At 36.8% G+C, this 27,717-nt stretch overlaps 1 protein-coding gene and 1 long non-coding RNA gene across 4 annotated transcripts in view; both read left to right on the top strand.

The window, feature by feature from the left end:
- The window catches only part of Cul3 (cullin 3), a 77,789-nt gene that overhangs the window by 510 nt on the left and 49,562 nt on the right, over positions 1 to 27,717 (top strand). The window contains exon 2 of one of the 3 annotated variants that reach the window (NM_001106923.2): positions 18,417 to 18,614. In NM_001106923.2, coding sequence (NP_001100393.2) covers positions 18,417 to 18,614 — 198 coding nt within the window. Of the gene's footprint in view, positions 1 to 18,416; positions 18,615 to 19,573; positions 19,701 to 27,717 lie in introns of those variants that run through there. The other 2 variants (XM_017596376.3, XM_008767227.4) reach the window with 2 other exon arrangements.
- Positions 4 to 17,672, top strand: LOC134480396 (uncharacterized). The gene is made up of 2 exons (XR_010054823.1): positions 4 to 1,288; positions 16,977 to 17,672. It is a non-coding gene; the product is annotated as an uncharacterized LOC134480396 (long non-coding RNA).

Below are 27,717 nucleotides of genomic sequence, written 5' to 3'. Positions count from 1 at the left end.
GGTCCTCGGCGCCCGGGATCCGGAGCCGCGGCCGGGAGCCGCACGCGAGGCCGGGGCTGAACTCCGCCAACAGGCCGCAGCCGGCCTCCCCTCCCCCACGGCCGCCGCCGGTGGCGGGGCGCGAGCCTTCCCGGCAACGGGGCGGCGCGGGGCCGGCGCGGCTACCTCCCGGGCCGTTCCCCGCGCCCCGGCCGCCTCGGGGCCTCCTTCGCGCCGGCCTCGGTGCCGCGGCCCTGAGGGGATGCGCGCTGCCGCCGCCGCACCCCTCGCGTGGGGCGTGTGTGTAACTTTTAGCGTGCGGTTTCCAGAAGGACCCGGCTTGGCTTTTACGGTGGTGGGGAAGGATCGTCCACCTCCGCCCGACTCCTTAGTCAGGAGCGGTCTTGCCATCCGACTGCCCCACTCACTGACAGAGATGCCACGAAATACCCACTGGCAAAACACTACTAGCAGCGAGCATAGTATTTATAGCATCTTTGATCCTGCAAGCCTCCTAAGGACTTGACCCACTCGGGTTCAGAATCGTCCCTCCACTCTTTGAAGGGCCAGGCACAGAAGGAGCTCTTGCTTTTCCGTGTCTTAGCCAAGGAAGTCCCCAAGAATAGTTGCCACTCAGACTTGTTTTACCTTGTACGTCTTTAGCGACAGCAAACGTTTTCTCTTCAGAAACTTTTCGTCTTGGCGTTACGTTGAGTCATAGGCTTGCGGTGTTTAGTAGATGGAGTGTATGTAACTTTGGATGTCTTGCCTCGATCAGATAGCCAGTGGCAGGCAATTAAAACGTCCTGTTGTAACAAACTGGACGTACTTGCTCATGTCGCTACAGTAACAGGTAAAAGTCAAATAGACAAACCAGCAGTGGAGCAGATTTTTAAAAGTAAAACTGGAGGAAGTTGTTTTCCCCATCAAAGGCTCATAAGCATTCTGTCCTGTGGGAGGGAAAGGGGGCCTTTGTCATCACTTTTTGAGCAGGCTTTTCCTGAAGTACCCTTTGCTGTGAGGAAAGGAAAGACCACGAGTTAAGTAACTTTGACCTGGAGAACTTGAGGGCCTCTGAATTCCTCATACCAAAGAAGTTACAACCGATGCAAAATTGTGGCTTTGCAAGGGACATAGTGTCAGCGTGTAGAAACTTGCACCTTAATGTAAATAAATGGGCTCTATGTAAACATGTAGGGCATAATTGGGTGAATGAGGTATTTTGATATTAGTTGCATTATGAGTGATTTTTCTAAATAAGAGATTACATCAGAAAGTGAGAAATGCCGGAAAAACAGCGCTAATAAAGGTAACTATTATGTTTTCCTTTGTAATTGGACAGTGAGCCAGGTTTATGAGCTTAATTTCCCTACTGAATCAACCACCCAAGTGATTGTCAAATCCGAATCCTTCCCTCTTTTTTTTTTTTTTTATAGCAGAATTCAGACTTAGTTGGGATTTTGTTTTGTCTTGTTTTTTGCCTTTTTTTTTTTTAAGTCAACAGTGACACTGATTTTTCTAGGAAATGTTTGCTCTTGGTTCTGTTGTTTCTTGGAGTCTTTGTTGTTGGGTAAAAAGTGAAAGAGCTTATATTTGGCCAGTTAATATTTTTCAGAGTAACCAGTTCTACCTTTATCTGTGTTTGCAACTCTTTGATCTCTAGATTTCTCTACTTGAACCTGTAGAGAAATCATCATTGGTCCAAGATATACTGAGTACTGTATGCAGTACTATTTATTCCTAGAGCTTTAGGACTTAGCAGTAGATGTGAAAAAGGAAAAGATCAGTGTTTTCTGGAGCTAGCATTGGGGATTAGAAGCAGGAAGAGAATTTTGTATCATTAGCTGAAGATGGTAATAGTGTGTGATAAGCTAGTATTGAAACTGAGATTTTGTTTTGTTTTTTGTTTGTTTTCTAGTTCGTAAGTAAATAACCATAGGTTGTTCCCGTTGAAAATAATCAGCCATGGTTGAGGCTAGATAATGCCCCAGTGATACTTCATTGAGTTCTGGGAAGTGCATCCTTAGGCTGTCAGGATTTCTTTCATTCAGATTAGATGTCTTGTATATAGTAAGTACAGCCCACATGGACTCTTAGAAGTTGTAAGTATGTGGTATTTCACACACAGAAATACATACCATTATTTGCTTATACATATATGTTCTTACAACTGGTATATGTTGTACCATGTGAATATGTTGTTACCCATAGTTTATGGCAGACTGTAAACTAATCAAGTTTCAGTTGCTCATTTCAGGTTTTTTACAAAATGGATGTGTAAAAGGAATGAAATAAGTTTAGACTTGTTGGTTTTCACTGTACAACAGTGGTAAGTTAACTTACAGGATATATTTCATAAATAGATGAGTACTTTTGATAAAAGTTACCATATAAATCAGGGTCTTTACTTTTTTTCCTTACATTTTTAGTGGATATTTTAAGCTTGCTGTCACATTATTAAGCAGAGTAAAAGTTACACCGTATTAACTTAGAATTAATACAGTTTTTTTCCTGCCCCCTCAATTTAAGTAAATCTACAAAATTTATTTAAAATAATTAATTTCTGTATTTTTAATTGTTGACAGAAAAAAGTTAATCTCTTAATTTTTAGACTTCCCTTCATTATGTAGAGTATTGCTTATTATACATCTTTTTGTTGGTAATTTTTTAAAAAGTTTTTTTTAAATTATGTGTGTTCAGTTGTGCATATGAATACAGGTGCCTGCAGAGGGCAGTGGGGTCAGATACCCTGGAGCTGGAATTAAAGACCCTTGTGAGCTACCCATTCCAGTCCTGGGAACCAAAGTTCTGGCCCTCTTCATGAGCAGGGGACACTTTTAAGTGCTGGAACTGAGAAGGTTATTAAGAAAGGAGGTTGTGTATGGATTTGAGCCAAGTAATTCCTTTGGGAGAGATACTTTCCTCACTGTTACCATGTGTCCTTTTTTTTTTTTTTTCTTCCTTTTTTGCGGAGCTGGGGACCGAACCCAGGGCCTGAGCTAAATCCCCAACCCCACCATGTGTCTTAAGTCATGCATTCTTAGCTCTGTATAGTCTGTTGGGTTAACATTTTTCTGAAAAGCCATTCCTCAATGCATTGTCCAGAATTTTTGTTCCTGTGGGCTTTTAACAGGCTTGCTTGGAATTGGAGATGTGATTATTGAATGAAAATGTTATCCTTAGATTTAGGAGACACTGTGAAAATCACTTCTACTTTGTGACCTTTTTCTTAAAACTGCTACCATGAGTCCTGGAAGTAATGTCAGTTAATATTATAAAGCTTATAACAGGGACAGGGACAACTCTTGATGTAATCTCCATGATTGTAGATGAATTTCACCTGTGCAACATGGTCAGCAAATGGTGCCCACAAAATGACAGAAAAGTTAAGATGTTTTGTGACAGTCATTAGAGCATGAAGAGATAAGGGCTTGGGTATATAGTTGATGTCTTTTTCTTATATTTCTATCTACATAAGTATTTGCCAGATTTAAGGGACATCTTTGATCTTCCTGATAGTTTTTTTTCCTCCTAGAGAAGGTACTTGGTACAGAAAACTATCTAAACTGTATATATAGTAGAATAACAGTTTTATTTACACAAAGCCAGGAATTAATTGTTAATCTGTTTTCATTCTCTGTTACTTAATTATGGAGGAAGGTGTATCAAAATGTTATACTGAGACTGTAAGTGCTTTCTGCTTAATAGTTTTGGGACAGTGTTTATAGTTAGCAGTTAGTGCTTCCTTGCTTTAGAAATTAAAAAGCAAAAGAGAAAAAGAAAATAAAAAGAAACATTACTTTTCATCTTTAAAATTTTTCTATTATATGTATATGAGTGTTTTTGCCTCCTTGGAGGTCAGAAGAGGGCATCAGATCTACTGGAACTGGAGTTGTAGGCTGTTGCTAGCCACCATATGGGTTCTGGGAACTGAATCCTGAGCCATCAGCAGCTGTATAGCAGGTGCTCTTAACCATTGAGTCATTTTTCTAGCCCCTTACTTTGTTTTTAGTTATATGTGTATGCTTATGCCCATAAGTATAGGTGCCCGTGGAGGCCAGAAGAGGGTGTTGGGTCCCCTGGAGTTGGAGCTATGGGAAGTTGAGAACTGAGGGCTTGGTTGTTGAGAACCAAACTGGGATCTTCTGTGAGAGCAGTATACATTGTGCTTAGTTAGCTCTTCTGCTCTAGTCTACTGACAATGTATTTTTAGGTATAACAGCAGTTCAGAATACTAGAAAATTAGCACCCATGCTGAATTCTAGTATGTATGTATGTATGTATGTATGTATGTATGTATGTGAGAAAGAAGATGTCTGTTATTTACATTAAGTGTGGAACATGTGTGTCATGTGGGCGCGTGTGTCTGTGGGTATGTTTGAGAAGGTCAGAGAACTTTGAATGTCCTTGTCTGTCACTACCTTATTCCCTTGTGATATGTTCTCTCACTGAACCTGAAGATGGGCTGGCAGCCAGCAAGTCCCAGGAATCCTCAGCCTCCACCCTTCAATAGAGCTGAGGTTACAGGTATCCATTCACCCATCTATGCTCAGCTTTTTACACGAGTGCTGGGATCTGAAATCAGATCCCTGTGTAGCAAGCACTCATCTTCACTGCGCCACTCTCCAGCCCCATGAATTTTAAAGCCTATTTGTACATTCTCAGCTATAATGTGAAAATTTGGCCTTTCACATATAGCACATTAACTATGAAGTTAAATCAATTCACATAAAACAGTCATTTGTTTGAAGATCATTCATTCATTAAATGGAGTTTAGTCAATAGTAGCATTTGTTCAGTTCAGGAAGAGTATAGAAATATTACTACTTTTTGTATTATACATATGGAGAACTTAGAATGTATTTTTCTTTCAGAATTCTCAGGTCTTTAGCAGATAGACTTGTATTTTATTGGGTAATTTTTATTTTAAAATAAATAAAGTGATAAGTTCTTTTTTGTCTATTGTAAAATGAACCCAAAAGTATTAATACTGAGAATCATTAAGGTTAAAATATGATTTGTCCTATGTTTTGACAATTTAGCAGATTTTTTTTTAATGTTTCATATTACTTTGTAATTACATAGTTCAGTTGGGCTTTATTTTGCATGTTGTCATTTTGTTGTTTGATTTCTTTTGTGGTGTTGGGAGTTTGAACCCAGGGTACACATTTGCCTGGCAAGCAAAAAAATATTGACCTATTATATCCCTTTATTCCTTTTTTTTTTTTTTTTTCCCCCGGAGCTGGAGACCGAACCCAGGTCCTTGCGCTTTCTAGGCAAGCGTTCTACCACTGAGCTAAATCCCCAACCCCTATTCCTTTTTTAAAAAAAAATAGTTTTATTTTTATTATTTTATGTGTGTGGGTATTTTGCTTGCATGTGCACCATGTGTGTGCTTGGTGCTGGAGGAAGTGGGTATTACTGGGAGTTGAACTCAGGTCTTAGAGCAAATGCCCTTAACCAGTAAGTCTTCAGACCTCTGGATTCCTTTTTAATAGTGCCTTCTCATAGTATATATAGTTATATGTACTGTAACTATATTTTAAAAACATTTTAATCTCTGGCACCTCACAATTCCCACATTTGCCTAATCATTTCCCTATTGTCAGGTATTTTGATTGCCTCTAGGAAGTCCCTATTTTCTCTGTTGTACAGAATGCAGTTTGGACTCTGCATAATCCATCTATGATTCTAGAATTACTAAGCTGAGTAGAGTTTAAATGTATTCCATAATGACTGTCCAGTAAAGTAGAAATACAGCTAAAAATGTGTTGAATGTTTCCCATGTACTGAGCAGTCTAAACTTAATTCTTTTTTTTTTTTTTTGTTCTTTTTTTCGGAGCTGGGGACCGAACCCAGGGCCTTGCGCTTCCTAGGCAAGCGCTCTACCACTGAGCTAAATCCCCAACCCCTAAACTTAATTTAATTCTTGAAGCTCTGAATCACTTCTCCTTCAGATTGAGAGTTTTGCCCAGTACTTGTACCAGACACAGCCTTTAAATGGAGTACGTAGCACTTAGTGTACATGTGTAGTGAGTGATTAAACTAGTTCTTTAAGCCAAACAATAGTAATTGATTAATTTAGTGCAAATGCTGGTGTGAAGTATTTGATTCTGTACATAAAAGTAGTAGATCATTAATGGTCTTTGAATCATTTTTCTTAGAAGAGTAATCTCCTTAATGTCTGAAACAGAAATTACTTGAAAGTCCAGTGTGATAGGTTACTAGGGTCAGCATTAGCTGAGATTCAACAGTAAAAGTCTTAATCTCTGGTTTCAGTGTTTTCTGTATCTTAGCTGAACTCCATATTACAGCAGGGCAACTTTGTCAGGACACACTTCGTGTTCTCTCATTCAGCCCACTTCACTGTACAGTCTGCTCCACTCCTTTCACTGTAGATTAACTAACTCTGTGTACTGTCCTCAGGATTTTCTTGTTTTCTTACCATCTGAAACACAGCTTTGCTCTGAGGAGATAGGCTTACCTTAAATTAAGGTTTCCTATTTTTCTTATACTCATTATGGGTCTAGAATGCCGTTCACTGCCACAGCCATCATCTTTTTTTGGCTCAGGCTCTTAAGAACTACTGTTTTCTGACCATCTTACTCATACTCACTCAGACTTTGAGGAAATTAGTGTCTACTTCACATAAATTATCTCTAGTTCAAGTCTTCGTTTTTTATCCATTACATATCTGAATATTTATTTAATTTAAAATGCTTATGTATTCCTGGTGTGAGTCAAAGATACCACCATGGTATTAGTGGAAAACCATGTTCGATGATACCACCTCTTTGTTTTTTCATTGCCCATGCTTTCTAGACTGTGTTATACTGAATGAAAAGAATTGTAAAACAGTGGTCATTAATTTAGCCAGACATTCAGTGACTTGACATGCTTTGTTCGTATACCTTGCTAGTAAGCTCTCACTGTTTTGCTCAGTTCAGAAAGTTTTTGATTCATTATTTAACTTTTATTTTATGTGCATTGACATTTTGCCTGCATGCATGCATGCATGAGGGTGTCAAAACCCTTGGAACTGAAGTCAACAGACAGTTGTGGTGCTGGGAATTGAACCTGGGTCCTCCAGAACAGCAGCCAGTGTTCATAACCATCTCTCCAGCCCCTGCTATTCAAATTTTTTTTTTTTTTGGTTCTATTTTTTGGAGCTGGGGACCGAACCCAGGGCCTTGCGCTTCCTAGGCAAGCACTCTACCACTGAGCTAAATCCCCAACCCCCAAATTTTTAATCACTGTACTTAAAACATTTCATTAAGAATTCTCTGAATTCTTTCTCAAGAAATCTAACAATTGTTCCTACACACACATATACATGCATATACACTCACTAGGAAAACTTGTGTCAGGAATTGAAAGTTCTTTGGCATCTTTCTGTTTAATTATATTCTGGAACATGTATCGTTACTCAGTTCTTTGCCTTTGGTCTGAAAAGAAACTTTTGGGGTGTGCGGGGGGCTTCATTACCAGTTTCATTTTGTTTTCATAGCCAAGATTCCTGATAGAGTGATCTCTATTTAGGACTATAATTTTCTTTTAGAGGAAACATTGTCTTTTTGTATTGATTTTTCATTAGTCTAGTTATAGTAGTACACAACACAGAGTAGACAATATTCAGTAAATGAAGTAACAACAGTCAATATTCTTTAGTCCATTTCTTTATTCTTAAAATGGCACAGCTAATGACAGTTTTGCACAGAATAATATAAGTAGTAAATGAGATAGTATAAAAATTCCTTTCTAATAAATAGTGTGACTGGGAGATTTAAAAGAAAGAGTTGCTAATTATAAAAATGTTTATATTTAAAAATGTTTAGTCTTTCCTGTGGGTTAGTCACACTCAGACAGTTTGCAGAAGACTGGAGGGGTTTGTAGTAGAAGGGGTGTTTTCAGAATCGTCCTCAATGGTCATTTAGAGCTGCTTCCATATTGCCATTGATACAGGATTCTATAAAAGATCTCACTGAAAAAGGCTAGTCATTGCCCTAATAATCACCAGCTTATTTAACAAGGCCCTACTTGCCTAACTGGGTGGTAATAAGAAATTGAGAACTAGTTCTGTAGTTCTCTTATCTAGGGCATAGCTTTTGCTATTAGAAAGCATTCCTTTGGTGTCTCTAAAGCCAACTGAAAGTCTGAAGTAACTGAATAACACTTGTTGATTAGACTTGTATACATTTAAGGATCAGAGTAATAGAGAGAAAGGAATGGGCCTGCTTTGCTCTTTTCCTGGGAAATGTTACTGCTAAGCAAGTAACCAGATGTCAAAGGGAGAGTCTCCTTTCCTTGGAGAATACAAGATTTCTTTGTGATCCTCTCCTAAAACAGCACGGCAGGATCACTAAGAAAGCTTTTTAACACTGTAAGTTAATTCTCTAAAGTAGCTGTTAATAAACCTCGAGCCTATGATACTGATACATCCTCTCCAAGTAATAAGAAGTTACTTCATAAGATTAATAAACTGTGTTGAACATCTACTTTATTCTGGATTTCGTTTTAAATTTTTTGACATTTCTTAATCCTAAAAACAATTTTTAGTTGACATTTTTCCTCCTGTTTAAATCTAGTTGGAGTTCTGACAAACCTAGAAAAGGATAGAATGAGAGCCAGGATTTATATTCAAGTGTGACTTAAAAAAGGCAATGTTGTTTTCCATTAAATTACTAGGTCTGTCCAGCTTTGGAGTTTCACTACATGGGACTGTCATCTGTAGAAGTGCTGGGTCGTGTTCACACCTATCCTAGCATGCCTGCAGCACATGGGGCACAGGTTGAACCTGCCTGCTATACTACAAACTTACTATGTTGTTAAATATTTTCTAGATTCTGGAATAGTATGCTGTTTTTACTATAAATGTGTTGGGAAAGTAGTTCTAAGGTTGTTTAAATTATTGACTGGTGACAGATCCAGGGCACTGGAGCTTACATGTATCACAGTACAGTGTGCCTTAAGTATGTATATACTTAGAAAAACTGGATTCTTTTAAGTTGACATGTTTAAGTTCTTTTAAAAACAATTTAGAGTGTACTAAAGTGGTAAACAATAAAATGAATGTAAAGCATGAAGAGGAGAGAGTTTGGTTAATATTTCCTTTGGTATATGTAAATGAAACATGAAGTGTTGTTTTAAATGAAATAAATTAGCCAAATTCAACTCTATTTTCTCTCTAGTATGTGCTTGTTTGCATGGACATGCAAACAAATCCGTGTGTGTGTGTGTGTGTGTGTGTGTGTGTGTGTGTGAGTAGACATGCGCGCGTGTACACACACACACACACACACACACACACACACACACACACACACACACATACATTCTTGTGGAATGCCGAGGTCCAAATTGGGTCTCTTCTCCACTTTGCTTGCTTGCTTGTTTGTTTGTTTGTTTGTTTGTTTGACAGCCTGTCTTGGTTAAGGTTACTATTGTTGTGATGAAACACAATGACCAGAGTAGTTTGGGGAGGGAAGGGTTTGTTTTATACTTTCATATCAGTGTTGTCCGGACTGGAACTAAGCAGAGCAGCAGAGCGGGAACCTGGAAGCTGAGGCAGAAGCAATGAAAGTGTTGCTCTCTACAGCTTACTCACCTTGTCTTCTTACAGAACCAAAAACCACTAGCCCAGGGATACCACCATTCACAGTGGGCTGGGCCCTCCCCCTTAGTCACTAACCTATACAATCCCCTATAGGCTCAGATGCATTTTTCTCAACTGAGCCTCCTCCTCTCTTATGACTCTAGCTTTTGTCAGGTTGGCATGTAACTAGCCAGTACACAGTCACTCTTACTCAACCTTATTGATTGAACTGTATTGACTGGCCAGAGAGCTCCACAGATACCTCTCGCTCTTCTTTCTGGTCTTACAGATATGCACCACCATACTTGGGTGCAGGGAATCCAGACTCAGGTCCTCATGCATTTTATGTACTAAGCCATCTTAGTTCCTTATTTAAAAAATTAGTTAGGACTGTCTTGGAAACCATAACAGTATACCATAACCTGGACAGCTTATAAAAAACAAATATTTATTTTCTCATGTTCTTGGGGGCTGGAAAGTCCATTATCATGTTTTTCTTAAGTTCAGTTGTTGCAGGCTGTTCATTGTTCCCAAGTGATACTTTGATGCCACATACTCCAGAGGAGAGGAATGTTCTTTCCTCTTTTGGCAGAAAGCAGAAGGTCAAGGAGGGGTTAACTCCTTCCATCAAGTCCTCTTACAAGGTTATCTAATTAATTCTACCCATGGAGGGAATCCACCCATATAATCTACATCCTGTAGTCCTCAGTTCTTATTATCAGTATATTCATAGAGTAAAAAGCTTTGAAGCAGACACTAATATTCAAACCATATCAAGGATTTTAAAGAAAGTTGGTTGTCAGTTTAACAAATGAGAAAACTGAGGACTGGATAAAATGATTTCACCTAGGTATTTGCATCTTACTTGAATTATGGAAGAGCAACTAACATATGGGTTTGGTTAAAAGCTTGTTTTTGTGGACTAGACTGAAATAAATCTGTATCCATATTAACTCATTGTTAATGCTGGCCTTTTAAAATTACAAATTTCTCAGTATGGTGAGGCTTGAGTTGACATGACATAGTAGAAGGACATTGGGCTCCTCCATTGCTCTAACAAGTTTTGCGGTCTTTGGTAAGCCACTTAGTCTGTTTCCTACTTTGTAAAATAAAGAAGCTTTTACTTTGAGGTTTAACTAAGGCACATTCTAGCTCTTAAATAAATAAATTACAATGAAATTACATAGTTTCTTTATATGTAAACCTTGGAAGTAATAATGTGTGCTCTTGGAATTTGTGAAACATTTTTGTCTCACATAGTAGACTAGCCTTTCAGAATTCAGTTTTTCTTAAAAATGGGAATGCTATATTCTACTGACAATGACTGAGTTCTCAGTTGAAGCAATACAGACGGATGTTAGCTAAGTTCTGGCTTGCTTCGTTGATGAACTGACCATTGTTAGGGAAGGCTAAACAGATTCTGTAGCATAAATGTATGTGCTGGGTCTTGAGCTGTCATAATTGATTGTAGTTTTAGTCCAGTCAAAAACCAAGTGGCAAATTAAACCATTGCATTTTTTTTTTCTTTCTCTCTTTGGCTTATATGTAATTGATTCTCTAATGTAGCTAAAATTTGGTGATGTGTCCTACAGTTTATAGAGGTTTTATTTGGGAAAGCTATTTTATTATGAAAAATCTAGTTATTGCAGCTAAAAGGATATACAATGGTAACGTCACTGTTACTAAAACACCTAATTTTAAATTATGAAAATAGGAATCTAAGTCATGCCTTCATGTATTTTTCTTTAACAACTATTTGAGATTCTGTCTTCTCTGCATCAACAAAAAAGCAGCACCGCTGGTGAGATACTGACCAACGTTTTGTTCAGTAGGTAGACTGTCTGTTTACCCAAGGCATCTTTCTCCATGAACAGTACAGCAGCTTTTCATAGAACATTTATATTGTAATTACTATTATAAGAAATCTAGAAATGACTTAAAAGTATATGAGAGGAAGGATATATGTACACAATTGTAGGTAAGAAATTTGAACATTCTCAAATTTGGTATTCCTCAGGGTTCTTGGAACCAGTCTTCAATAGATGCTAGGGATGAATATTCTTAAATGATTACCTCTTGCTATGGTCACATTGGATTGTGACATGTTTCTCATATATAAAAATAATTCAGAGAATATAATTGAATGGAATTATTAATACTAATAATTCAGATCTATAAGCAAACAGGCTTTGATAGACTACTCTGAAAGCTTAATCTTCTGTTTGAAAAATAAGTTCCAAATTTTAAGATGTTCTTTCACTGAGCATTCTACTCATGTGCAAGATTGAAGTGCTGGGCATAATTGAGCCTTCTATTGATTTAACTTTTTTATTACAAATGTAGCTGTCCTGTAAGTTAATACTAGTAGAGACCTCTTGGGTATAGATAGGCTTATTTTTTGTGCTTTCGTGGAATTGTTTCATGCTGTTGTACTTTGATAGATTTTTTTTTTATTAATTACATAAGTTATTAGATTGTTTCTGTTCTATTTTTTGTTGTTTTGTTTATTTTTTGCACATTTTTATTCCTAAATGAACTCCACTTTTAAAAAAAAAATTGAAGCAAACATCAGTGATACAATACTCTTTTTTTTTTTTTTTCTTTTTCTTTTTCTTTTTTTCGGAACTGGGGACCGAACCCAGGGCCTTGCGGTTGCTAGGCAAGTGCTCTACCACTGAGCTAAATCCCCAACCCCGATACAATACTCTTGTTCAGTGATGGAAGAATCAACTTTACATTTACTAAGCAAATGATGTTCTATGTGCTTTCATCAATGTTCTTAGTCATTCAGTATGCCATCTCACTTTTCATCACCTCAAATGACAAGGAAAGCAAAGTTAAAAACATTAGCTTGTTTACTCAGTGCCTTTACACTGTGCTGTTTGCTCAAAACTTGGATCTTTGGTTGTGTATTTGCTGGTTAACATTAGTTAAGGGATTAGTAGTAAAAAAAAAAAGAAAGAAAGAAAGAAAAAGAAAAGAGGTTATTGCTCATATCATATGTCATCTAATCCTGTCCACAAGTAAGATCCTTTGTCAGTATTAGTTAATGTCACCTAGTCATCATGCCATGTGCATATATGTTTTGGGGTATAGAATAACAAAGGAAGAGAGACCACCTTACTAGTCTGAGGTGTTTAGACTCTTAAGTGGTAGCTGCATTATTAGTAATTAGTGTTTCCTTTGAGACTAGTAAAAATACAGTGATTACAGTATAGCAGGAAAACCTTGTTGAGGCTGAAGCTTAACAATTAAGCCCAAACCCCCCCCCCCCGTGTGTGTGTGTGTGTGTGTGTGTGTGTGTGGTGTGTTAGCCATGTCATTCTGAATTGCTTGGAGTTCCACATTTTCACCCCTTTCTGCTACCCACTCTGTTCTAAATTTCTGGTAGGAAATTATTCACAAGAGACTGAAAATTTGTTGCGCTTTGTACATAGTGGATACAAAGAATATATTTCTATCTTAAATTTAACTTGTTTCATGATGTAATTCTCTACCCAAATTTTTACTATTTGCCTCACAATCAAGATGTGTATGTAATAGACATCCTTTCAAACTCAGGCCTTCAAAGGTTACGCCATTCAAAATAGTGTAGGTGAACAATTACAGTTTTTTAAAGTCAGTGGTTATTTTTATTGCTATTGCCTAATGAGAGAATAATTATGTATCTTTCCTATAAAAATAAGCTTTTTCTGTTGAAGAAATAAGCTTTTTCTGTTGAACTTGGGCCAGTCCACTGAGTGTATTTGTAAGTATATAGTAGACATTAATGTGTGTGTACTTCCCCCGAAAAAAACCTTGGTTGTCAAAACTCCTGAGTTTATCTGTAGTTAGAACAAATTTAAACAAATAAGTGTTACCAATGGATTTACTAAAATTCTGGTAGGATAATTTAGATTGTTACTTTAAAGGCTTTTTTTTTTTAAATGTGCAAAGGATAGAACCTTAACTTTTTTTAATCATCCTGTATAAAGTATAGCCTAATGTTCCTATGGTTAAAGTTACTGAAATGAACATTGAGTGAGAGATCAAAGCTTATTGGTAAAAATTATTTTGCCAGTGTTGTACTTAATGCCAGGACCAAATCATGGAGGGATCTGTACTGACAGCCTGTTTTGTTTGTTGTCTTGTTCTTACACTTGTTTACTTAGAGTAAGAAAAATTATAGCTTGTTGATCCTTTCCTGAATGGCTAATTTAGTCCACTAGTTTTTCCCAGCTAACACTTAATAATGAAAGCAATTATTAAACAGACTTCTGGGGTCTTTAATAAGAGTAAGTATGAAAATAGGAGATTTTAGAGCCTGTTGCTTGTCCCATACTTTATTTTATTTCTATTTGAAAAAGACATTTGATAGTTAAATAATTAGATGCTGCAGATAAGCATGTTTAATGTTCTTCCAGTATTTCAAAAAACATTAGTGTAATAATAGCTAAAACAATCTTCATGTGACAATTACTGCTTTATTACCACTGAAGTGACATTGAAGAAAAACACAAGTCCCTTAGGATTCTCATGGTGCAGTCAAAGAAGTGGAACAGAATAATACCTAAGAAGGTTGTTGTGTTGGGTAGACCCTGAGTGCTAGGGGAGGAGATGAATGCTGAATTGTGGTGCGGTCAGGGGACAGTTCAGAAGAGTATGGTACCTGAACTGGGTTCAGAATCTCGTAGAGTCCGTTTCAGAAAAGGGGGAAAAACACTGGCTAGACGTGGGTGGAGGAGGTTCTGTGACTGGAAGGAATTTTCCTGGATCTTGAAGGCATGTCCCTTATGGCACTCCTTCTACTCCATGTTACCCTGTAGAAAGGGTCGATAGGAAAGAATGTAGGCTTATGCTTCTGGTTTGTAAAAGTAAGTGACCTAAGGCCATGACTGAATGAAAGACTACTACAGAGAACATGTTGGGCATGTGTAGTGGTGAGCTGATGTGGAACGTACAAATGGTTAGGTAGGCCTGTTGCAGGAGCTGGGTGGAGATGTGCAGCAGGTAGTTGAGTCTAGATAGCAGTTTTAGGCTTTGGGGCAAAATCTGAGCTGGCGCTCTGGATTTTGAAGCCACATAAGCCAATCATGTATCTTTATGATTTTACTAAGGTAAAAAATTACAATCAAGTGAGACAAAAATAAACCCAGATTGAGAATTCTGTTAAAAAAAAAAAAACAAACTAGGTGCTTGCCTAATTTTTCTAGAAAAGAAGTGCATACAAGTTATATTTGCAAAATATTGTATACAGTTTGGGAAACTTTAGAGTTTCTTGCAACCAATTTAGGATCTGAACTCTTGTGTGGATTGTAATTGTATCCTTAATAATGAATAAAGATGCATAAGGGATCATTGTAGAGAATCAAAAGAGCCAAAGAGAGGAATGGGGATGAGAATTCCCAAGATGATTGATAAGACTGACTGAAGAAGTATGGAGAATAATGCTTTTGAAAGAAAGCTGCTTAACACTGATAGGCATTTTACATAGATAAGGAGTTTGGTTCCAGTTTTGCCTGTTTATATTCAGAGAGTTTGAAAACTACTTTCTAAATTTTGTTTGATGAACACATGAAAATTGAAGAGAGATTCTGTCAGCTAAGTCTCCTCTGTTGTTCTGAGTGAGGTATTATACTTTGCCCAAGAATGAATCATGCTGAATTTACTGACATTCTCATTTACTTTTTATGATAGTCTCTGAACTAGATAATATTATTAAGCCTATTTTTAAAATGAGGAACTCAAGATCTAAAGGAGTTAAATGATTTAGCTAAGGTCCTGTGGCTTGAGAATGAGTAAGCCTCAGTATACATGGAGGCCACTTTAACAACACAACCTGAGTTGTTTACTATTGTGGCATGTTGTGTTCGTTGAGATAATCAGTTACTCACAATCTAATTTACTCTACCATGTAAAATGTGAGGTGAGTCCAGTGCTTTGGATTTTGTAGTGTTTGATGATTTGGGGAAACCTATATAATTTCTTTGTGTTTATTTTTGTCTTGATTGTTTTTACCTTAGTAATTCCTGGCAGTAACCTGTTTGTCCTCTGGTCCTTGAATTGTAAAACTCTTAAATATATAAATTTTAAAAATAGTTTGTCATAATTGTGTGAGAATAGGTGATATTAGAAGTCTCTCAATGTATTTGTATAGAGATGATTATATTTTGTCTGGCTTATTTGTATAGTAAGGAGCCTGAAAAGATCCCCTTACAGACATTTTGTGATACAGGTTATTTTTGGAGTTAACTTTCTTTCATTAAAATTGTTGTATGTGTTCAGTTTGTGTCCTTATTTCATGTCATGAGATGTCCTTGTTACAGTGCTGATAGGCATCAATAGAGTAAAACCTCTGTGTGTGAATGAAGTATCTGAACTATCATTTTCTTTTTTTTTTTTTTTCCGGAGCTGGGGACCAAACCCAGGGCCTTGCGCTTCCTAGGCAAGCGCTCTACCACTGAGCTAAATCCCCAACCCCTCATTTTCTTAAAGTCTTTATTACACATCAATTATGAGATATGAGATCAGTTTGGTGAATGGAAGGAAGTACTATATTAACGTCACATTTTGTATGTAGCTTCCCCTAAAATGTTAGAACTGTTTGAGCTTGAATAATCTACTAAGGATCCTTTTGATTCAGTTGAGCTGTTATTTTATAGCTAGGGTAAGTGAAATCTTTTCTTTTCTTTTTTTTTTTTCCTCCCGGAGCTGGGGACCAAACCCAGGGCCTGCGGTTGCTAGGCAAGCGCTCTACCACTGAGCCAAATCCCCAACCCCGAAATCTTTTCTATACTTCCTTTTTCACACTTTTATGCATAAACAGAACTTGGAAAAAATTCCACTGACTAATTCTTACCCAGTTAGGACAGAGTGGTATTGACTGACTAGTGTTTCCCAGGTTGTAAAAATTGAATTGAGTAGATTTTTGTAATAGAGAAGGTATTAGCAGAAAGACCACTCAGTCAGAAACTACAGATGCCTATTATGTACCAAGTATTACTTCGGGGCTATTTTAAAATGAATCTAACTAACATTTGAGTTATTGAAGAAGCATCAGAAAAAGAAAAATAATAGGGGTAGATAGGGTCAATAGTAGGAAGATGTATTTATTGTAAATAGGATGGCCACTTAATAGTACATTGTCACTGGTGGGTTTGAGACATTCAGATATGTTGGAGAGTAAAACATTCCAGAGGGTGGGAAGCACAAAAACTAATATGAGTTTAATTCCATATTCCAAAAAATAGTTGGGAAGTAAGTGTGCACAGAGTAGAGTGAACAAGTGGGAAAGATGAAGTTGAGAGGTGAATCAGATAAGGCTCTGTGGGAGAACCTTGCAGGCATTTGACTGACTCCAGGGGGAATGAAAAGTCATTTGAGACTTATGAACAGGTAAATGACATTACTTGATTTTTGTTTTCAGGAGATCACTTTTTGGAGACAGACCAAGAATTGTGGAGTAACTGTTAGAACTGTCTGAGAGATGATGGTTTTACCACGAGTGTATTAATGGAACTAGTGTGAAGGGGTTGTGTTCTGCTTGTGTTTTGAAGGTAGAGAACAGGACTTATATTTTGGGTTGGAATTAATGGGGAGGAATAGCCAAAGATGATTATAGAATGTTTGCCCTCAGCACCTGGAAGGAAGAAGTAAATATTTATTCAGTTGGGAAGCGATGGCAGGACAAGTAGAAGTGAGGGAAAGATTAGAACTTGTCTTAACCTTGAGAAGGTTGAGACGCTTAGTAGGCATTAAGGTAGAAACAGAGTAGGCAGCTGGAACTATCGTTAGTGTGCAAGAGACAGGGCTAGGGAGGATATAGGAAATTTGGGGATGACTTGAAGCTAGAGAAGTAAATGAGATCTCTCTTTAGAATGTGAGGTTAAGTTTGGAGATGGTAGTAAGAACAGAGGCAAACCAAGTAGGAACCAGTGAAATGGGAAGAAAAATGAAGTGGCTATAGTGCATAAAGAAAGGCAAGTTGGATTTTTGTCTTAAGTAATAGAATTGGAGAGCGCTTTCAAAATACTGCTGTATGGGTCTAGTAAAATGACATCTAGAACTTTGACCATTAGATTTATGAATGTTAAAGTTGTTCCAGTGAAATAAGAGATAGGAATGTTATATTGAGGTGGATTAAAGATTGGAAAATGGAACTTGGAATGAATGTAAAGGACTGTTTCAATCCCTTGCTGTTTGCTGAAAATGGAAAGAAGTTAATAAAAGGATTGTGAAAATATGTTTTAAAGATGTAAACCTAATAATTTGAGATGTAAATAGGAATGATTTAGTAGGGAGGGAAAATCAGTGATGATGAGAAAGGTGATTGTGAACAAAGTAATCCTTCAGTAGGTGACTTCACGTTCTGCATACATTTTGCCTAGAGTTTCTGTTAAAATGCAAATTGTGTAGGAATGGGCTGGGGCCTAATATCCTGTGTTTCTTTGTGCTATTTACTTCTGGTTCTTGTACTGTACTAGAGTGTAAGAATTAACAGATTATATTGGCATATAACCAAAAATATTGGTGGATATGGTCAGTTTGTACAGTGTTTCCTGGTCATATGTACTTTTCAGTACCTTGAAGAAAAGGGTTAAGTGACTTGTGGATACATAAACCATTGTGATTTTAAAGTAGGGCGTTTTGGTATACTTAAATGGAGGGGGTTATAAAGGATTGAAAAAGAATGTTTCTGTTAGCTCAAGCAACTTCAGATGTATCCCTTATTTTACTAAGATAAAACAGTTGTTAATGTCCCTATAAATCATTATCGGTTTGTAGTCATAGTCAAAATAGGTATCATACAAACAAATACAGAATTATTTTCAACCTTTTTTTTCCCTTTCTCTCTTGGATATTACAGATGACCATGGATGAAAAATATGTAAACAGCATTTGGGACCTTCTGAAAAATGCAATTCAAGAAATCCAGCGTAAGAATAACAGTGGTCTTAGTTTTGAGGAGCTCTATAGAAATGCATATACAATGGTTTTGCATAAACATGGAGAAAAGCTCTACACTGGACTAAGAGAAGTTGTTACTGAACATCTCATAAATAAGGTACCCAATTTACAGGACTGTTGCTAATACAATTTTGACTGTAGAAAATCCTTATACTGTTGTATTTTGACCAGGAAATTCTTTTCAAGGCTACAAGAAGCCTATATTTAGCTGCCACTGTATTGTAAAACCTTACTGAAAACCTACAATAGGCTAAAGGACAATTTACAGTAGTTGAGAGGAGATGAAGTTTGTGGTCTCTTTTGAATATATAATCATAAATTAATGAAGAAAACATTTAAGTGATTCACAAATGTTTAAATTGAAATAGACTACTCATTTTAGCCAAAGTTTGTGGTAAATATAAAATCTTTAAAGATAAATTAGTGGTTAACAAAGATTTTCATTGAACAGACTGCAAAAAATCTAATTTCAGTTACAAAATATACTTACTACAGTGTCTTGCTTTAAGATTGTCAAATACAATGTTACATCACAGATTCATTGATACTTTTTATTATATTCATTTCTTGAATATTTTGGGGGGAGTAGAAATGTTTTATGAATAGTAAAATGAACTCATATTTTTAACTTTTATGTTTTGCTAAATTTTTTGCAAATCAGTCTCTTACTAATGTTTTATTGTAATTGTTATTGAACAATTATTGATGAGGTTTACATTTCATTTACCCTAAATTATTTGTTTTCATTTTTCCTATGAACAAGGAAGTTGTCTTACATAACCAAAGAGGTATGAAGAAAACTAGACAATTTAGCATTAGTGCAGTGCCATGTTAGATTTTACTGGTTGTCCTATGTAGCAGTGATGTCCTCTACAGTAATTTTTTTCTGATCCATGATCCAATCTAGGATCACATACTAAGTTCCTCAGAACTTGGTCTGTCTGCACATTGGCATTTTTGAAGGTTGTAGGTCGGTTGATTTATAGATTGTCCCTCAGATTTTGGCTTGTCTGATTGTTTCCTCATGACTAGTTTCAGGTTGTGCATTTTTGGCAGGAATAATACGTAAGTGATGTTGTGTCCTCAGTGCATCACATCAGGAGGCACATGCTGTCAGTTTATCCCATTATTGGTGATGTTAACTTTGATCACTTGGTGTCCGCCAGATTTCTTCACTGTAAAGGTACCATTTTTCCCTTTGTAATTCCTAAGTAATCTGTTCAGTGATATTTTGATACTGTATGAATGTCCTGTAGAAACTCCCCTGTGGTGGTTTCAGTGTTCATTGATAGCTCTTTGACGAGTCATCGCTGTAGGGTTGCAAGCAGCTCCGTTCCTATATCTGTCTTCTAGAGTGTCTTTCTCTTGAAGTGAAGTGGAGAGATTGTATGAGCTAGGTAGGTTAGTATTTCATGACTTTTAAGAGGATTATGTTCATCGTGCATTCAAGTTTTTGCTAGATACCTGAGCTTTTCATTTAAAAAAATACAGTAGGTGCACAGAGGTATTGTATATTATTCCTTTTAGTAATAGTGCAAAACCCTGTGCATTATTAAGTGGCAAATGAATTGTGTAGGTGATAATAGCTTAGGGATTACATGAAGGAAAAATTACCTGAACTGTGGAAGATTTCATGAGAAAGAAAATTTAACCAAGTTTTTAAAGTTGCATCCAAACACTGGGCGGCACTCTAGTATAGCAGACTGTATATGTTTTTCAAAAGAACAACTGGTTACTCTTAGGAAGAAAAGAGGATGTTGACTGAGGAGTATAATTATAGGATTATTGAATTATTAATGGGAAAGAACATAGGAAGCTTTTAATAAATTTAAATGCATCATTAAGGAATTTGAATTAAAAAGTGAATTTAAGAGGTACACATGAGTGACAATATAAAATTTAGAGATTACTGATACAAGGATAAGATATGAAATGTAGAATCAAGATGGTGTTTATTAGAATCAGAAGAAAGCCTTGAAAAATCTGAGTAAAAGGAAAGATTGGAAAAGAGTGAATAGAAATAAGACAGGCAAAATTAGTTTGCTTCGAAATTGTGGTACATCTAGTAGAACTGTGACGTCAGATTATAAAGTGATTTGCAGCAGGTAAAGAAAGGGAGTAAGTTTTGCTTTAGATTATAGTGACACTTTTTATCATTAAAAAATACCTTAGAAGTCATTTTACATGTGAGCCATAAGATCTTCAAATACAAGTACGTGTTAGTTGGATATGCTGGAAACTCAGAACTGCACGTGGACACTTGGTATTTGGAGTATGTACTGAGGAGTAAGCATTATGTTTCAGAGGATGAAATGACAAGAGTCAAGGGATGAATGTTGAGGAAACTTACAGGGAGTTGTTGGAAATAAGGAAGACTAACTTAAGAGGTTAGACTTTAAAAGAAAGGAAAGATAAGAGTAGAATGTTTTGCTTAAAGCCACCAAAGGGTGGTGGATTAGAATATTTGAGTTCTTAGATGTGGGATCAAGGATAATGGAGAAATAAATTAAGAAAATTAAGTTCCTATTTGTCAGGGAATAATGATAATACTGATTATAACTTTTTTTTTTTTTTTTTTTTTGCATTTACTATGTGTTAGGTTCAGCCCTAGTTGGTGGGGCTTTCAGGTTAGTCGAATATATAAACATTAAATAATGCCTTCTGAAAATGAGAGAAGATACTTGACATGATCATTTTGAAGATTATGCTAAAGAATTGATGTAGGGTTTTAGTAGGAGTTGATTAGAAGATGTAATTTGTAGTATTATTTTAAGCAATGCTTTGTAACTTGGACACTGATTCAGGAAAAAAATCTACACTCGTGTTGATGAAAACTGGCTCATGGAAAAAGTGAGTTTGAAGTCAGTGTTTAAGTGAATGATTTTTGGAATCTGAAATGTGCTTAAGTACATAATAAAGTCATAAGAATAATCCTGCCATGAGAAATGTTAAGGCTTAATGCAGTCCCATAACTGTTGTCTCAGCTTGGGTTGCCATGACAAATATCATAGCCCATATGGCTTGAACAACAGCTATTCACACACAGCTTTAGATACTATATACTATATAGCCCAAGACCAAGATAACCGTAGGGAGGGCTGTGTGTCTGGTTTGTACATAAATTCTTCCTTGCTTCATCTTCATATGGCAGAGAGAGACTATGAATCATGTACACAAAGGCTTTACCCTCAGTATGTTCTTGAGGACATGTGTTTAAGTTGATTATTCTAGATTTAAAGTTAAAAATTATGTCTATATACTAAACTCTGATTTTCTTATACATAATCTCTAATATGTCCCTACCATCTGAAATGTTTTATTTCCCCACAAATTTAAAAGCCTTTTCAAATGAGGAAGTTTACTGACTCTGCACATCTGTTCTGTGTTTCAGATAAATTAGGTTTCAACGTCTGTTAGTATTTTTGCTTTCTTTTAGTTTTGTCTTTTCTATTTTTATTCATTTTTATTCTTAGGGGAGAAAAAGTATAGCTACAGATAGAATGTTATTATATGAATGGGCCACTACCAAAGGAGAGTTGTTATTGGATAGAAGAGGTTAGTATACAGTAGCTCAAAATGCTTGTCTCTGGATGTAGTAAGTATCAGCTGCTTCAGTGAATAAATATTTGGCAATGCTAAGTATGATATAATGTATACAAGTATATTCTGCATGGAGTCAATATTACCTGTATTGTGTTGCATTGTATTTTCTTGTTTGTAGTTACTTGAACTATCCGCATAGTATAATAAGGTAGATAAATAGGTAGGTAGGAAAAGAGGTAGGTAGGTAGGCAGGCAGGCAGGCAGGTAAATGGATGGCTAGATAAATAAACATTAGTGCCAGTGTCTAACCAAGACCTATCTTTTCAGACGTGAAAAGAAATTGGATTTTTACATGAAGTTAGGCTGTTTTTATGTTGTTTTTAGTACTTAGACTTTTGTGATGAAAATAATCAGTATTGATAACATGTTTTTGTTAGAGCAATACAGACAATGAAGGTAGGTGAAGAGATGTTGTAGAGAAGACAGACTTATTAATTTGATTATTAAATATATTGTAATTATTTATAATATACAATTATATATAAATAATTATTTTAATTATTAAAGTAGCTGTTTATTAATTTCAGAAATGTTTACAAAATTGAAAAAAGGTGAAAATAATCCAAGTGCTATATCTAGTCCAGTACTGGTAGTGTATTCTATCTCTAGAACATTTCCTGTTGGGAAACTAAGACCCAAAGAAATTATTAGTGAAATGCTTAAGACCACAAAGCAGAACATGGGATCTTAGGTCTTTGTGCCTTGTCATAAGAAAAATACAGTATTTTAGTAAGCATGAAAACATGAGTTTCTCACAGCTGTGTTCTTTCCTATTTCCTAAGAAATGGCAGTATAGCTAAAAAATAGTCCTGATGTTTTCTGTATTTAAGGAGTTTTACAAAAGTACTAGTTTGTGAGTGCCTCAGAAGTATCCTAGCTTTGTCATTACAGAATTTAGCATACTGAGTATTTCTTAGTTGTCAGGCTCTGAGTTGGATGTAAGGAATATATCAACAAAACATGTCTTACCTTTAGCCGTGGAATAAATGTTCTTAATTTTAAAATACAGTATAAGCATGATAAAGGAAAAATACTGAGAGTAACTGGATGGGTTAATTAGGGCTATTTGAAGATGTCGTGATGTAGTGATGGTGAAGTGGTGAGTGGGATTTAGAGATGAGCAAGACATGGTCCAAGACATGGTTGAAGAACACAAGGCAAAGAGAACGCCTGTCCATGCCAGAGAGTACTTTTGCTTTTCTGTACCTGTCTCTGTCACATTTTTAGCTTTTCTCTTGAGGCACAGAGAGCAGCAGTATGCCATTTCTAAGTGAATGCTTATGGTGGGATTCCAATGAAACTTGATTTTAAATAGCAGGACATCCTTTACCAATTCCTAAAGTCTTTACTCTCAGGAAATCTGCTCTTAACGATTTGTGTAAGAATTGGTAGGTGCTGGGAACAGGACAAGATGAACTTGAAGAGAGTCAGAAACCATCATGCCAGATCTTGAAGCTATGGCAGAATTTTTAATTATATGTATGTTAGAAAGCCAACTGTGGTTAAACAAAATGGTGGCATGCTGTTATATTGGTTATTAAAATCCTACTTGTGCTGTTGCTTGGAGAATTAAGAGGTCTTGAGAATCGAAGTGAAGACTAGGAAGATGTAATCCAGAATCTAATGATTTATACCCGTGATGGTAATAATATACACCAGCATAGTAAAAGCTACAGGACACAGATGTTGTCAGATACATGGGATCTTACATGTATAATTTTACCTGTAAAATTTACAATTTTTATAATTTTATTTATTTAATAAGTAACTTGGATAGAGCTGCAGTAGGGAAAGTACTAAATAGAAATGAGAACTGCAACAAGGTTAATAGACTAACTCTGCTTCTAGTGATCTTGAAAAAAATTATTAGGCTTTTCTGGACTTTACTGATTCTAAAGTGAAGCATATTTATACTTTCTTAATCTTAACTATTTAGTTAAGTAAGGAGTTATGGCAAATTTTTGTTTGTTACTTTGGCTTTTTTCAGTAACTTAGAATTTTTTTTAATTTTTATGCATTTATGTATTGAGACAGTTTGAGTATATATATATATCCTGGCTGACTTAGAATTCAATATTGTACAACAGACTAACCTTAAACCCACAGATACCCTCTTGCTTCTGGCTCCATTTCTGCCTTTGCCTCTGCCTCCTGACTGCAGGGATTAAAGGCATGCGTCATCATATCAGACTGTTTCTTTGTTTTGAGATAGAATCTTCCTGTATAATCCAGGTTTACCTCAGACTCTCTATCTTAAACTTTCTGAGTTAGGATGATGGGCAGACAACACCACATTTGGCACATTTAGGTTATTTAATTTAAGACTTGGAAACACATGGTTTCTGATGCATATTACTTATAATCTGAACCACAGATGTGTGTAGAGTAAAACCTTTTTCATTAAGTCCAAGAAGAAACTAGTTTTGATGTGATTTTATTATTGTCATGGCCTTTTTGTGCATTACAGGTTTTAGATTGACATTCTTGGATCTATGGGTTGTAATTCTGACCTTACTTCTAAATACTTTAGTTTACAGAAAGAGAAATTGGAACAGTAGAGGGACCAGAGTTTAAAATTTTAGATGACTTTCTTTCTTTTGAATTGATTTGAAAATGCTAAGTCTTACTTGGGTAACAAATAACTTGCTTCCTTCTTTTTTTCTTTTGGTTACCTTCTTGGTAGAAAATTGTATCTCTAAACCAGTTTCTCAGAGTCTTGATTTTTTTTTTTCTCCCCCATATTTTAGGAGAGGAGAATTAATGTATTAAATATTGTATCTATAGATAGATGTTTTAGGGAATGTTTATGTGAGGGTACTAGTTGTAGAAATGAAGTTGATAACTTTAAAGCTTTGAGTGTAGGCCAGTTAGTTGAATACTTAACTTTTTGAGTCTTCCTCTTCTTAGGCAAATGTAAAGCAGTGTAGAGAGATAGTCGAATTGCATATATACATGACATACAATGATAGCAACTATTAAGATGTGATTGGCAGAACAGTAGGAGAAAGATTTCTATCATATCTGCAGATTCATTGCCTCATTTCATTAATTTTAGTTTAGATGTCCAGTTTCTTCTCATCCATCCTAAAAAGAGTCCCTTCCAACAAGAAGCTTTAAAGAAAATAATCAGAATTGGAGGACAAATCATTTTGTGTGGGAAATTCAAAGCAAGATACAAAAAGGAGGTCCATTTGGGGCAACTGTTAAAAGATAAAAATTTATCATGAAGACAGACAAATAACAGTTCCAGTAGGGAAATAATACCTGTGAAAGAAGTCAGGTGTGTATTTGCTCAGTGGGTAGGTGGCTGGAGTGGGAAGATCTTCAGAGGCATCTTTAGCAATGAGGTTGGCACGTGGGGATTGGACTTTGAAAAGTACTATAAGAGCTTTGGGTCTTAAGTATTCCTGGAAGGCGCCATTATTTTTAAATTTTCAAAAGAAGGTGACTGCAAATAGAGCTGACAGTATAAAGTGCTTAATGCTAACCCCATTCTATGCTTCATTGAATTTTACCTTAAGTTCTTGTGCTGTCTTATACTTTTAACTTAAAGCTTTTGGGAGAAACTGAGCCTGTTTTGTTGGATATTAGAGTTGTTTAAGGTGATAATAGAAATCAAAGGCTACCTGCTAGGAAGTAAATTCCCTTGATATAATGCGTGGTGATAGTACCCAGAACACAGAAGAGTAACCTCAATGGAGTGATTGGAGCTAGGCCAGGGAGACGAGATTATTAGAGAATTGCATATAGAGTACCTGTAGGATATGAGATACATAGACCGTTGAATGGCTGCTGCTTTGAAAGATGGGGGTGGGGGTAGCTGTCAGAAGAACCAGGCTTAAAAATGATGCTATATGATATTTCTTCTGTAGTACCCATCACTTGTGCCTAATTTGTTAAGTAGTTTACAATCACAGTCAGGCACCTTTCTTCCATTTATTTCTATTAAGAGTTTTTGACTGTGGTCTTTTAATAAGTATGTGAATGAATGACCTTTTGATGAATAGTAGTAGATACACGTGAGACCTTTTGCTCACCTCTGTGACTCTTGGTTCATATGTAGTTTGCATTGGTCTGTTAAAAGAAGTCAGGAAAGTGGAAAGGATCATGTTTTTATAACCAAAATTTCCTGAGAGGCAGTTTATATTATGTGATTGGACTTAGACCTCCACCTACTCAGATTATTATTAAATACATGTTTGCCTGGAGTCAAACTCAGCGTCACTTTGGCATCAGGTGCCTTTACCTATTGAGCTATCTCACAAGCCCTGTGTTTTCTTTTTAAACAAAAACAAAAAACAAACCCTTCCTTTTTCTTTATGGTACTGTAATGTATTTAGAAATAATGATTCTCTGATGTGGATTAACACAAGTTTAGAGGTATTAGTAGTACTGGGAACTGAAGCTATAGTCTTGTACATGCTAGGCAGATGCTCTACCATTGAGTTGTATCCCAGCAGTGAAAGAATACTTGAAAACAAGAATGTTTTCTAAAGGGCTAGAGATACAGAGCAGTGTTATAAGCACTGGCTGGTCCTCCTCCCCCTCCTCCTTATTCTCCTTCTCTTGTTCTTACCATTAGTTTATTATTCACTTTACATCCTGATTGCTGCTCCTCCTCTCTTCTCCCAGTCCCACCCTCACAAGCCCCCATTACCACTTCTCCTTATCCTCAGAGAAGGGGACCCCCCTGCACATCCCGAACCACCCCACCCTAGGACATCAATATGCAGCATGGCTAGTCACATCCTCTCTTGCTGAGGCTACACAAGGTAGTCCAGCTAAGGGAAGGAGATCCAACAGCATGCAATAGAGTCAAAGACAGCCCTCCCCCTCACCGCCTCAATTGTTAGGGCACCCACAAAGAAGACCAAGGTGCACATCTGTTACAAATGTTTGGGGCACCTAGTTCCAGCCTCTGTATGCTCTTTAGTTGGTTCAGTCTCTGAGCCCCCACAGGCCAAAGTTAGTTGACTCTGTAGGTCTTCTTGTGGTGTCCCTGACCCTTCCTCCAGCTTGCTTGCTGCTCTCCTTAACACGTCCACACACTCCCTTAGCTCTGCTTCATGTTTGCCTGTGAGTCTCTGCATCTACCTCCATCTGCTGCTGGATGAAGCCTCTCAGGAGACAGTCATGTTAGACTCCTGTCTGCAAGCATAGAGTAGCATTGATAGTGTCAGGGGTTGACTCTCTCCCATAAGATGGTTCTCAAGTTGTGCTAGTCATTGGTTGGCCATTCTCTCAATCTCTGCTCCATATTTATCCCTTGTGCATCTTGTAGGCAGAAGTTTTGGGTCAAAGGTTTTGTGGGTGGATTGATGTCCCCTCCCTCCACACGAAGTCCTGCCTGGATATATAGGAGGTGGTAGTCACCTCAGTCTCCATATTCCTAGCTGCTAAGAGTCTCAGGGTAACCCTCATAGATTCCCAGGAGCCTCCCCTATCCTAGGTCTCCAACTAGTTCCAGAGATACCCCCCACCGACTTTTGGTTTCTTCCGAGCCTCCTCGTTCCGCACCCCTGATACTCATCCCCGTTCCCCTCTCATGCCCTTTCATATCCAGTTCCCTCCCTTCACCTCTAATATCTATTTAATTT

Source organism: Rattus norvegicus, chromosome 9 (assembly GCF_036323735.1).
Source record: "Rattus norvegicus strain BN/NHsdMcwi chromosome 9, GRCr8, whole genome shotgun sequence".
In the NCBI taxonomy this organism is placed as follows: Eukaryota; Metazoa; Chordata; class Mammalia; order Rodentia; family Muridae; genus Rattus; species Rattus norvegicus.
The sequence above is the reverse complement of the archived record's forward strand: the minus strand, read 5'-3'. Positions and strand labels throughout refer to the sequence as shown.